At 35.0% G+C, this 13,872-nt stretch overlaps 1 protein-coding gene across 3 annotated transcripts in view; it reads left to right on the top strand.

The window, feature by feature from the left end:
* Window positions 1-8,898, top strand: part of CycH (cyclin H) — an 86,518-nt gene extending 77,620 nt beyond the window's left edge. Inside the window, exons 2-7 of one of the 3 annotated variants that reach the window (XM_074116503.1) lie at window positions 4,619-4,811; window positions 4,888-5,081; window positions 5,170-5,371; window positions 5,941-6,169; window positions 7,880-7,991; window positions 8,507-8,898. In XM_074116503.1, the coding sequence (XP_073972604.1) occupies window positions 4,695-4,811; window positions 4,888-5,081; window positions 5,170-5,371; window positions 5,941-6,169; window positions 7,880-7,991; window positions 8,507-8,660 (1,008 nt within the window). In that variant the 5' untranslated portion in view covers window positions 4,619-4,694 and the 3' untranslated portion in view covers window positions 8,661-8,898. Of the gene's footprint in view, window positions 1-4,564; window positions 4,812-4,887; window positions 5,082-5,169; window positions 5,372-5,940; window positions 6,170-7,879; window positions 7,992-8,506 lie in introns of those variants that run through there. The other 2 variants (XM_074116501.1, XM_074116504.1) reach the window with 2 other exon arrangements.
* Window positions 8,899-13,872: the final 4,974 nt, after the last annotated feature.

The raw sequence follows: 13,872 nt of genomic DNA on the forward strand, positions 1-13,872 counted from the left end.
GTTACTTCAATGAAATATTTATTTTGAAAACTTTCGCAACAACGCTCAATATCTACTGTGAACACTCATCTGCTATTCTTAAGATTCTAACTTGCGACGTTAAAGTTATATTACATGCTTTTTCATTTCAAAACATATCTCCTTATTCCTTCTCAGAGAATTGCCGAGAAAAATGTTTCCAGTAAAAGTGTAGATTTATGTATTCGAGTTACACTGAGATAATGAGGCCACTCATCTCTCGAAAATAGAGCTTTAAAAGGAAGTTTGATTCCACATCTCCTCCAGAACTGCTTTTAGAAGCAATTTTTAATGGGTGCGAGTGGTTGCTAAAAATATCAAAAAAAATAAAAACTCGCAATAAGCTAAACGTTACATTTCAATGAGGACCCCTTCCAGATAAGTTAGCGATCAGAATTCGTCAACCAGTAAGTGAATTAGTAACTATTTTAGATTTTCTCTAACTTTGTATCATAGCTCCTAGATCTCTAACTTTCATTGAGTTCTGTTCTAGGAAAAGACGTTTGAGCCATTTCTGAAGGAAGAGGTTGGATTAATGTTTCTTTTGCGCATAATATAGTTTTACAAACTAGTTTAGGAATTGTTGGTTACAAATTCGAATTTAGGAGGCAGTGGAAGAACGTTGAGAGTAAGAGGAAGTCGTGTGAGGGTTTCACGCTTTTTTACGTAAATCTCTGCGATAAAATAGAATCTGAATACATAATAATTGTAGTCCACTTGCTTTGATTTAAAAAGTATAAACAATTTTATCTTAATAAACCTAAAGTGTTACATCGCCATTTAGAGTTTCTCATTTTACAACCTGCCCGCGGTACTGATTAGCATGATGTTAGGACGCAATAAGAGGAATGGTTAATTAGAGAGGGGGAAGTTAAGTGGAGCAGCGGTTAAGTGGAAATATGATTTAATAGCGGTTGGGAGCGGTAGAGGGATTTGGGTTCAGCTTCGAAGTGAAGACCATTCATAGAAACCTGACCAGCCGAGTGTTGGCTGTGTTTCCATTCGAGTGGTCCATTGTGGGGCCACTGGACGTGCGTATTTCCTGCAAGGTTTAATTGTTACCTTCCTGCGGCTAGGTTATTGATGATTTCCACCCTGAATGAATCTCTGTCTGCATTTTTTGCAGCTTACTCACATGGAGTGGATAATTACCGAGCGCTCTCTTCAAGGAGGGTAACCTTCCAAAGGGCGTCTGACAGGGGTAACAATTAAGAATAAAAAAATCCGTGTTGTGATGTGGCAAAGGACGCTGACTGACCTGGGAGCCACCCCCGAGCCAATCTGGGAGATTTATCGCTTATTTGGCGGATCTAACCGCCCCCACATACTTTCAGGGCTAGTGTTGCATGGCAGCCAGCAGTATTTCAAAACTTCCTTCCACCAGCTACCCACCCCATCAACCTGCACTGCTCTCCTTCCGCTTTCTTACCACCGCAATCTCCTCTTAATTACTATACTGGGCAAATGTTAATAAATTTCAATCATTACACACACACACACACACAGCCTTTTTTATTTAAATAATTTATTTCCACTGATTTATGAATAGTTGATATTCTCTCAATCTTTGTAAGGGAAGTATTGCAATCGCACAGATTTTCCACTTTGAGTTTTCACTGAAAAGGAGTTTTCCCAAACAGGATGTAATTGTATTACTGGGAACTTGTCTATAATGCACCATTACTAGCTGCATTATACTCCATGTTGGCTATCACTTCCTCAGATTCATTTCATTATTAAATTCCAATGTCGATTAAAAAAATACTATATTTTTTTTTAAAGGATATTTCATATTTTGAAAAAAGGGGGATTGAGAAAGTTGGGGACCAATTCAAAATATTAATTTTGAATTTCAGTGGGATGTGACTGGACTTCCGCTCACTAAAGACCTCCTTCAACTGCTACCTCATCCTGAAATGAACCTAACGTTTTCTTTACATCAGGACTCGTTATTTCTTCATTCGTCCTCAACTTGCTTATCTAGCATCTCTATCTCCATCTATTTTATGCGTTCCTGCTCATCCATACTATTGTTATATTTTCGCCGATAAAACCACAATCCTCATATCACATTCAAAGTATAATTGAACTCAAGCAAAAGACATGCAAAAGTAACGTTGGCATTAAATCGCGAAGCTCCCCTTCCCGTTTCTATAAACGGATCGTCAATTCCTCCAGCTGATGATGTGTGTCACCTGGGACGGTTCCTAGATGAGAGATCGTTTTACTCTCACATAGGATTCTGAGGTCAAAACAGGTTTCAGACTTCTCTCCAAAAAAACTCGGTAATCGCTTCTGTAATCTTGGATAATATCAATCGCCAACAAAAGACTGCCGAACATAATACAGACAGGAAGTGTTCGGTACTGCTAATGTTAATAGTACCAAAACCCTTGTTCAAAATTCCAACCAGACCTAAATCCTTTGCCACATAACTAACTCCCCGTTCTGTCTTCATCACCACAGATCTCAGCATCATCTTCAATTTCGTCTTTTAACACAGATTTCACAATTAGTTCCAAACACTTTGTTACAACTCCTCCTCCAGACCAGATTCCAATACATTGAAAATATTTTTATTTATTTAATTCTAATTTAATTTAATTTATTTATTGTTAAATTTGGAAGATTTTGGAAGAAGAAGCAAAAAAATTTCACTAAAAATTTGGTTTCCGTTTGTGTGTTACTGGATACATAAGTACGAGAGTGCTGAACAACTGATTCCAAGACATCTAAATGTAAGCACGCCGCGGGCTGCACGTATTGACAGATTTCATTAATAATTCATGCAAAAGACCGTGTAATTCTGTTCTACAATGTGTAGTAGATGGCATTACAGTCAACTATGGCGAGTACCAGCCCAATCCACATCTCTAGCAAACAATTCTATCGCATTCTAATTGTCGAAACTGCGCTGCACCGTCTGCCAGTCGATCTTAGGATAAGCCGGCAATCTGCTGCCATAAAAGCCATCTTTTCACGTTTTTATGTGACATAGGGTTTTAAAGAACAGCTATTTATCGTTATTTGATTGTTATGGTATAAATATTACGCAGAATTAATACATAAATAGCATGCTAACTTAACTGTAGTATCGCAGTGACAAGGTGCAAATAAATTAGAAAAAAACGTCCACCTGATCACTCGGAAGGAAAAATGTGAACACTGGCAAGACTTACTCTCACCATGCACTAAAGTTCCTTACAGCGGATCACAACTGCCCGCCCGCGGGGGCGTGTGTAGTTATATAGTAAATAAAATAAACAATTTAATCTGAAAAGTTGTTCTTTAAATCGGCCTTGGCTGTGCTGAATTATTTCGGCAAAAATTAATTTTAGTTTAATTGCTATTTGGCACCTGGAATAAATAGAAGAAGGAAACGCGTTACATGAACACTCAGAACGGTATAAACATTCTTCTCATTATTAGGACAAAATGTGTTCCTGTTTCCCTAGTAATCATAGCGGATCAACAGAGTTGGCGTAAGGGAAGTGTATGATACTGGTATTGAAATGGAATTGAAACACAGTTCTCTTCTTTCTGCCCATCTCAGATGTAAAAACTGTACTTGAACAACTAATACCATACTTCTTGCTGTGTTCAACAAGAATTGGCATTTTTCGAAGGATTGTATAACAGTTTTGTTTCATTAATAAACAACCCCACGAGTACAAAATGTACTTGTTTTCATTAATCCGAATTAAAATACGGATAAAAATGTGTTTAAATCTTGTGGATAAGGCTCCTTCCTGAGTTAAAAGGAAGTTTTCACAATCTCCTCTTCTATTTCTCAATGTACATCCAAGGACTTCAGATAGAACTTTTGTTTTTATAATTAGAATTTGAAATCATTTTAAGGCAACTGCCAAGAGGAGTCCTAATAGAACTATAATTGAGAAATGTAGATATAATTGCTTGTAAGGAGGAATCCAAAGGAGCGGATAAAAAGCAGTGTTTGAAAAAATTGGCCATTATCGCTTATCAAAAGACCACAAGTTCTGAACAAAAGACTTTGATTAAATGGAAGTTGTACTTGCGAATCCAAGGGAAAGCGCAAAGTTGGGGCTCAATCCAATACGTTTTCCTTAATCTCCGAAGAAAAATATATGTATATATGCATTTAGGCAAGTTTCGAAAACCTCTCCTAAGACAATGCATATACTCGTATGACTCTAAATATAATTAATTACAAAAGGATCCCTCTATCTAATATCATAAGCGATTTATTTTCAGTCTTTCTGAAGAGAGACTGGAGTTGTGTAGTTTTGGCGCTACTGAGCACGAAAAGTGTATCCAAGCCTAGTCTATTGAGTTTTTGTGCATATATCTATCCACCGAAAAAAAGAAAAAATCGAATGTGTCATTTTTATGGAGAGTGCTGTGACAGACTGTACAAGTTAGGATATTGAGAACTAGAGAAATTCGTGAGAGTGTTCTCATCAATTTTTTTTATTTACTTTAAATATGACTTTTGTTAAGTTCAAATGAGTTTTTAGCTATCGATTGTATTTCTGTTACAATCGATTGTACTAGATGGAATTAAACCTTTCATTGTTTCTATAACCTGACCCTAACCTGTGTCTTCTCAATTGTGTTTTAGTATGAGTGGTCGCTCCTCCTTGTGTAAACAAATGGAATACTTTTGAATTGAATTCGAACTGTTTTTTTTAAGAATCATGTTTCTTTCATCATCCCAAAGAAAGAACTGGATGTTTAAGGATGAAATGGAATTACAAACATTGAGAGTCGCTGCAAACAAAAAATATGTAGATAAATTTAGTAATATTTTAGAGGTATGTATTATTTTCTTTTTCATCTTTAATGTTTAATGACATGTGGAATGACTAAAGGAAAATATGTCAATTAAAGCCAGCCGCAGCGCAAGCAATGTTAAGTGCTGAAGAGGAGAGAATATTTGTAAGATTTTACGAAACTCAGATGCGGGAATTGTGTAAGAAATTTCAGCCTACCATGCCGCGCAGTGTTATTGGCACAGCTTTTCATTATTTCAAGAGGTTTTACCTAAATAATTCGGTGATGGATTACCATCCTAAAGAAATATTGTAAGTTCACACTCCGTTGTATCGTTTTCATCATGTAAATTTTCAAAGTTTTTCCCTTATTAAAAACATGGTTTTTATCTATGTGCAGAGTTACATGTGTATATCTGGCTTGTAAAGTTGAAGAGTTCAACGTTTCCATCATTCAGTTTGTCTCAAACATTAAAGGTGACAGGGAGAAAGCTGCAGATATCATTATTAACAATGAACTATTATTGATGCAACAGCTAAATTACAATCTTACAGTACACAATCCTTTCAGAGCTGTTGAAGGCTTTCTCATTGATATAAAGGTGAATATTTTTATTTATACAATACAATAAATAATATTAATAACCCAAGGTTAGCTATGCGGTTAGCATATTGGATTCCCACGCGGAGGTCCCGTGTTCGAATCCGGCTGCTGACCTTTAGATTTTCTCTTCCTAGGAGCTTCTTACAGCTCACCGTCTGGTGCTGAGCAGCGTTGTCTGTAACGAGAGAACACTGTCCGGTGGCAGTGCTCTGAAAAAAGCTCTGGGCGCCAACATCCTCAGATGTGACCAGATACTTTTAATCTAGTCTGAATTATTCATACTACAATCAAGGGAATAAATATATATTCATACTTCATGGTTTAATTAAAGCTGCTTTCACGTGGGTATTATTAGTGAATGTAATGTCTACATAATGGAAAGGACAATTCAGTTTACAATATCTTCTGTCTGTATAGACTTAATATTTTCAATTTACTTTGCAGATTGTACTTTGTTCTGCCGGCTTCCGGTCAATGTTCTCTTTTTTACACTGTCAACATCATTACTATTGAAAACAATAAATCTATTAATTATCCTACTAATATTTTTTGTTTTTCTTTTTACAGGTTCGAAGCCGACTAAATAACCCAGAAAAGTTGCGTGGAGGAATCGATGAATTATTAGATAAATTATACTTGACAGACGCCTGTTTGATTTACTCACCATCTCAGATTTCGTTGGCTGCCATATTACATTCTGCGTCAAAAAATCAAGAAAATCTGGATGCGTATGTAACTCAGACACTTCTCGGCGGCGATCCAACCACGCTGTCCCATCTAATTGAAGCTGTGAGAAGTGAGCATTTCCTTAATAGTCTTTCTTGTTAATTATTTTCATTTTCTGTTTATGAATCTTTTAAAGTACAGATTCAGGGACGCTCCTAGATGTATTTGGACGACCCAGAACATTTGATGCATTTTATGTCCTCATTTTGTTGTCAGGGAGAAAAATGAACTAAGAGGAAATCTTGTGCTGACGTAGTTGAAGTGAGGAAAGGAAGTTAAAACCTTTTTTGCGCATGTTTGCATTTCACTCTTGGATGAGTTTTGAGGTTTTGGTCTGTGATCATCACTCTAAATCAGAGATCAGTTCTATACTTTTCGCTAAGCGGGGCGTTCATTATCGATACAAACCGGGTCGAACAGTCTCAGTGGACCTACCTCTTCTAGAGCACTAGTGGAGACATATATCAACCATTAGGAGGAAGTGGAATATTCACTTTACAGGACGATATTCCTTCTAAACATCAAGATGGATGTCACAGGATGAGTATGTCAGAAAAGAGCCTTCGTGGCACCAGGCGCTTCCTTTCCGAGGTAGATGTTGGGCACTTCCATGGAAAGCCTGCTTAGGTACAGATAGTTGAGGAGGATATGCTCTCTCTTCGTCAGGAACTGGTTACCTAGGGGTAATAGGTTGCGGATTCTCCATTCCCTTGCATTTTACCTGGAGTGCCTGCATGGTTACCAGTATTTGAGTGGTGTGTAATATACCCTTCCTAGAATTCTCCCATTTGAAATATCTGAGGAGTGCGTAGTGTGAAGTGGAGAATTGGATACCAGAAAGTAGATATTCCTGACTGTCGGTAGTACTCTCTGGGAAGCTTCGTTCCCTTAATTTGTTGGAAACAATCTCAGAACTTCTGAGGCTTGTTTTGGGTGGGCAGCAGGGAGTGATAATCTCCAGATTTTACTTCCCGCTCTTCTAATGGCTTCTTTGGAATGCTTAGGATGTTTAGCAACACGTTTGATTATACCCTATCTAGAGTTCTCTGTCACTTTGGTTTGGGTGAGTCTATTTCTAACTTTGATTGATTTTACTCACCACTTTCTAGAATATGAACGAATGAACGAAAATCACTCACATTGGTTGCTCTAAGTTTCCGATTTTCTATCTTTCAATAATATTTGTAATTGCTTTCCTTAATGCGAAGAACGCGATATTTATTTTTTCTTTTGTAATCAAACAGCAATTAAGTAATTAATTAACAAGATTCCCTTGAAATGTGATGATTCTCTCATTTTATTTTCATTCTTCATCAAACTTGTGAAACAAACTTGATACTCTACTATAAGTGATACCAGAACACTCTCTGCAAGTAAAATGTATTTCCAACATAAATTATGTTCAAATAATGCCCTGATCATAAATATGAAGTCAGTAGGTGGAGAACCGGTACTCCTTCCGACCCATCAATAGTTTTTGAATTTAATCGTCTCTGAAAAACAGTTTTACTTCATATGAACTATTTATTGCTATTGTTTAAGCGGTATGCAAGAAGCAGAATGTAGTAGGCCACAGTTCCGCGAAACAATCTTTGAGAACTGAGCGAGAGTTAGTTTTACCAAACCTCTGCCGTGTGGATTGAGGCCAGTTACTCAGAAGAAGAAGCTGTACTATTTTTCCTCAAGTGTGAGTGAGAGAGAGGGAGAGCTTGATCGAGGAGGGGTGGGGAAAACAATTACTGTTCATTTGGAGTTTACGTACGATTTTCGTCTGTTTCAGAAATAAGAATATTGTGCAAAGTGACAGACAGTCCGCAGAAAGAAGTCGTTATGCAGCTAGAAAAAAGAGTGCAGATCTGCAGAAACGAAGAAAACAATCCTGACAGCCAGATGTAAGTCTCCTGAAGAAATGTTTATTGCTCTCTGTTTCATAACTTTCCACTTGTGCAGAAGCCCTTGGCAGTAGAGAATTCCAAGTATAGCTGCGCCCAGGACATTAGTTCAGGACGAACCTGTATTGATGCTGGGTTTAGTATTCTTAGTAATTAGAGTTACAGTAATAGTAATTTTAATAGAAAACTTGTTATCTACCTCTTGGTCGAACGCAGTACGGAAGGGTTTGAACTAAAACGGCCTTGCCTCCCGGATTTTCTGGTTTGTGAATCTTGCACCTAAACTTCCAGTTGAATGAACTCATGGTTGGCTCCGCATTGCTGGAAAACATCATTTCATCCGTCACAGCGAGCTTATCTTCTTTATACTAATCAGCTTGGACATCATTCAGATAATGATATCCATGTCATTCATCATCAAATTGCGAATGAAATGAGTGAATCATATCGTTTAGAGAAATATATGTATTCTTATATGTAATACTGTTAACAAGGTAAAATTGTTATTAGCCTAGTTCCTTATATACTTTCAGATACAAAGAGCGAATGTTGGAGCTGTTGGACGATGATGAAGAGCGTGCCGCTAGGAAACATGCCAAAGCTAAGAAACATGGCCAGAACGAGGGCAAGCATCTGGGAGTAACAGCTATCAAGGCAGAAAAACCTTAATATGACTGAAGATGGTACCACTGAAGATTATTAAGTGAAATTAGAAGAAAGGCAGAGGATACTGAATTAGCTGGGGATCAGTGATATCACCACTTCTAATCATTCTTCTCTTGGAAATATTTCTTAACTATGAAAACTGTGATATGTTACTTTAGCTTTCCATTTTCTAATGATCAAGTTATAACTTATTTTAAATGGCAGATAAAGAAATAAACTTATTGGAATGTTTGTAAAACTACTTTTTTTCTATGCGTTCTGAAATACGCATTCGTGGCTGCGCTTTTTTACTCTTTCCCTTACTTTACATCTTTTACTTCCCTTCACCTTATTTACTTTATTTGCAAGACGAAAGACCTGTAGGTCCTGGAGTCAGGATTTCCATTCAGTAAATAAGTTACAACAATCTAGATAAGTAACTTTTTTTTTATTGTTTATTCAGTTACAATCAACGCCTTTTATTGCGGTAAGTTACAGTAAAACCAAAAGATCAGCCGGCCAGCCTCTCTAAAACTAGCCATCACTGTATCTTGTACTATAGAATTGTCGCTAGCAATATTTGGCTCATCAAGTCTGTATTGATCAAAAACTTCAAAATTCTATCTATACTACGTATATTAAATGTATATTTGGCCAAATAAAACAATATCTTACAACTTTACTCAGACAACTTAAAAAATAATTTTATAATTTGTATTGGAAATATGTAACAATAAAAAGTGATCAGTCACAACTCATCGATTGTTCGATATATTTGACCCTCTGAGCTCTGATGACAGAAAGAACTATCAATTCAAGAAACGGTTCAGTTTTTAGCCATTCGAATTTCAATTCCAAATATTAATATGTAATACAATAAATTATGAATCCGGATTTTTGAGCCTTTTTTATCGTAAATTTACTAATAAATTTATAGCCTATTTCCATCTCTTGTGAATTTCGGCCGAGGGGAACTTTCATAAAAGTTTCGGTAATTTTACCACCTTTGTTATCGTGTAAAAGATTGTAAATAAGTACGATGAGTAACTGTTGAGTTATTTGTCATGTTCCAATATAGTTCTTTTGAAACTTGAATCTTAAACTGTGATCTGTGTTTTAAGTTAACTGAATTTGTTCCTGTAAATACAAAAGGGGATGGTAAGAAAAATGGATATTACTAACCAATTAGAATTATAATCTAGTATTTACTTAAATAACAGAACTGTTTGTTTACAAACAACTATTAAACTAGAGGAAAAAAGATTTACTGCCCTGATAGAAATAAATTAGATTTAATGGTCCTGATTTTCGCTCTTACTTACAGCATCTGACATGTAGAATCACAGGGGAATTTGAAAAACGTGTTGGATTCTGTAATCTTACCGAAGCTTTAATTTTCTTAAAATCATTAAAATGTATTACTAAAGATTAACTAAAAAAATAATGAAAATATTTCTATAACTGAGACGAGAAACACTACCAGGAAAATTTGAAATATATACAGAAGTTATGAGTGATAGTATTTTTTACAAGAGATGTGCACAGTCAGTTCACACGCTAATGAAATAACGTGGAAGTAACAAAAAAAGTAGATCGAATAATATGATTTTGAACAAGTTCAGTAGAATACTTATCTTAAGGTAAGGGATCCCACTTAAAGCATTCACATTTTTGGGAATTACTTGTAATTGAGTATTAAGTTGACGTATAAGTCTGTTCTTGATGGCAAGTTACTTAAGGTGAAATATTAAGAATGCAGAAGTCATTGAATTATTGCATATTGAGAATTGTTTGAATCTAATATGGCTAATATTAGGTTTATCTACAAATGCAAAACCAAGTAAACAGTTTTCATTAAGTAATTTTTTAATTTTATTCCTGGCCAGTCTTTAAAAGTTAAATTGTGAAGTGCTGTATCCTGGTGGCTGTTTTGAAACTATCAAGTAAACGAAAGTCGATTTACCTACGATCTACCGGCACTTTTCCAAACTATTTCTTTTACCTTTTAAAGAAGTATTTTTTTTTTGCTAGAATTCAAGGAAGTTTTTACCTCTCATAGAGAACTAGAGTTTTAGTTAATGAAACAAATATATATATATATATATATATTTTTTTAAGAAAGTTATCAGATGAAGGAGTTTTCATTAGTGAAGCAAGGTAAAAAATGAAATCTAAAGCTGCTTAATTATTGCAATTACTGATATGTATTTGTGACAAAAATAAACGTTACTACATCAAGATTCTTGTTTTTATAAATTTGCAATTTGATAAACTAATTTTGCAGCTTACTTAAGTAAACAGTTCTTAGCTCAGGTCTGGTAAGATTCCTTTCCGGGATACGGATTTTCTCATCTACTCTTCCTTTTGTATCTTTAAAGGAAAGATCTGTTACTGTTAATTCACGACCCTTTTTGAAAGGCACAAACTAAGAGCAATAACAAAACGGGTTGATGACTATAAAATCAAGCAGCCCATGGAAAGTGTCCCCAATGATGGCTTCCAGGCTTCCTTGGCTGCTACATAATTTGGCCGACCAGTTCGATCTTTAACCACAATACAAGGTGACTTTCTTTCTCCCAAACCAGCTGCAATCTGATTTCAGGATTATTATTAATCTGCTTATTTCTTTAAAAAATATTTTATTACAAATGTTAACAAACTCAAGGCCCATGGTGACAGACGTCAGACTCCTTACTGGCTAATATAAAATATGAATATGATATTTGACGAATTTTTCAATTCATAATTTACCTAGAATGGAGTATCTACTTTGCTCACAATTTATATGATAGTTTTTTTTTTTTTTTAGATTCTGCTTTTTTATTGCATTTTAACTCGAATGGAAACACTTCAGTAGATAAATAGGTCGGCGTGAACCTGATTATCTTATGGATGATTTGACTGCAGATAACAATTATAATAAACACTTGTAATCAAATTTATAGCTATAAGCCTCTGAGGCGCCATTTCTGAAAATTTGCCACCCACAGATTGTCACTACGAATCAAATACGTTGCTAAAATTTTGAGTTGAGAATGTTTGTTTCACAACTTGGACATTATTTTAGTGAGAGTATTCTCACTCCAGACTTTTTTTTTCTTTAAACAAAAATTAAAACGACAATTTTTTTTATACCTTTTATTTGATATAACAAATATACTTCATTTTATTTATAAATAATTTCAATAAATATAATTTTATAAAAACAAACAATGCAAATCTAATATATATTTGTTCTAATTTTTTTTTTAATTACAAAAAAATAGCACCATTTGTAGAAATAAATCTGCATAATTCATAACAATCAGTTCGGACTGCAATTTCCAGTCAAATCATTAACATTGAAGAACCACCTTCAATTATAATTTGATATAATGAATTCATAATCAATTACTGAATCCAGACGGCCACATTAAGACAGCTTAACAATCTTTATTCCAATCTATTTAATAACCTGTTAAATATATCCACATTGTAAATTTGTTAGTAGTAAAGAATTCCTCTGATTTCTCAGCTCATTATCTACAAACTCGCAATGCACCTCATACTTGTAGGTAGCACCCATGTATTTAGATCTAGTTTTAATAACTAAACAAGTTATGTATTGTGCTATTTATTTACATTAATCTGTTCTATAAATAATTTAAATGAAATGTTCCGACTTTCAATATTAGGATATAAAAAAAAAAAAAATTTCTTTCTCAAAACACAAATCGTAAACAAACATTTCACCAGCTGGTAGTTGGGGTTTCGAAATGCATCCGCTATACACAGTAAGTAATTATTCCTTTGATAAGCATCAATGGATTTTGATGAAGGGTAAACTTCCAAAGGACGCCTACAACTTCAGTATGAAGTTGAAGGCAAATTTCAATAGTTTCTGGAAGCCAATCAAACATCTCGTCGGTAGCACTTTATGGATGAGTGGCGTGCGCTTATTTTCCAGAAACTGTTCTTGATGAGGTGAACAGAAACGCTTCAGAAGTGCTGAATCTGAGGATAGAGACCGTCCTAAGTGAAACTTAATATCCAAATTAATATCACCCTTTATTTATTTAAACAACTTTTTCACAATTACAGGACCTTGGCAATCTGAAGCATTAAATGAAGACAAACATTAAATGAAGCCAATAAGTACTAATTCTAAGTTTAATGAGGATTTAATGGCGTAAAGTGTAAGTAAGTTGTAAGCGTCCGAACGAGATGTTTTCTGACATAAGTGAACTCAGTCTTTCATATTTCCGGGTTCGTTAATATAATACTCTGTAGGTGTTACTTTATCCTTAATTCTTAATATCCTATCATATTTTTAATTTGATTTCTTTAAGAATAACAAAATAACCTTAATGAGCAAGCTTTCTAATTGGCACATTTACACCTAGAATTATGAGCAAAATATATATTATACAAAATATATATATACATAAATATATTACATTAAAACTGTCCGGTAGGACAGTTGTATAAGGGTTGATCATCAAAAACTGCACGAAAAAGCGTAACGTTGAAAAACACCCAACTTTGACAATTTTTTTTCTCTTTTTCTATAAAAGATAAAATTCTCAAATTTTCTTTAAAATAAAGGGCAAATCCTCCTTTACAACTACAATTTTTTTGCACCAACCTGGATCTGATAGATTTTGAGAAAAAAGATGCTGAAAATGATCAAAAACGGCTTTTTCAAAAAATGTTCTTGTTCTTGTTGTTGTTGTTGTTACCTTTTTTGTAAACAACGTAGCGCCTAAACGCGTTTTCATGAATGAGGTGTCATTCGATTCGGAATTTTATGTAGATGTACCTTTTGGGGGTCTCGACGCTGTACATGGAAAGGAAGAGGAGTTAGCCCCCTTTATGTAAGGCCCCCTCCAAAATTATTATCGCTAATTACTCTGTAAATCTTAGCCCGATTTTGATAAAATTTGGTAGGATGATAGGGTTAGGGCTCCCCTACGTAACATTAAAGCGATGATCAGCTCTTACACTTGTTAAGGGGAAGTACAGCAATCGTTTCAAATTATCGAATCGTGAACCGATTTTCATGAATGAAGTGTCATTCGAATCGGAATTTTGTACAGATTTGCACTTTAAAAGTCTCGACGCTATGCCTCATAAGGAGGGGAGTTTGCCCCACCCAAGTAAAGCCTTTTCTAAAACTATGATTACCAATATTTCTATTACGCTTAGTTCGATTTGGATAAAATTTACCACGAAGAAGTGGTTAAAGCTCATCTACGTG

The sequence above is a fragment of the Rhodnius prolixus genome, unplaced genomic scaffold (assembly GCF_049639745.1).
Source record: "Rhodnius prolixus isolate KJV_2025 unplaced genomic scaffold, Rpr scaffold_13, whole genome shotgun sequence".
Taxonomy (NCBI): Eukaryota; Metazoa; Arthropoda; class Insecta; order Hemiptera; family Reduviidae; genus Rhodnius; species Rhodnius prolixus.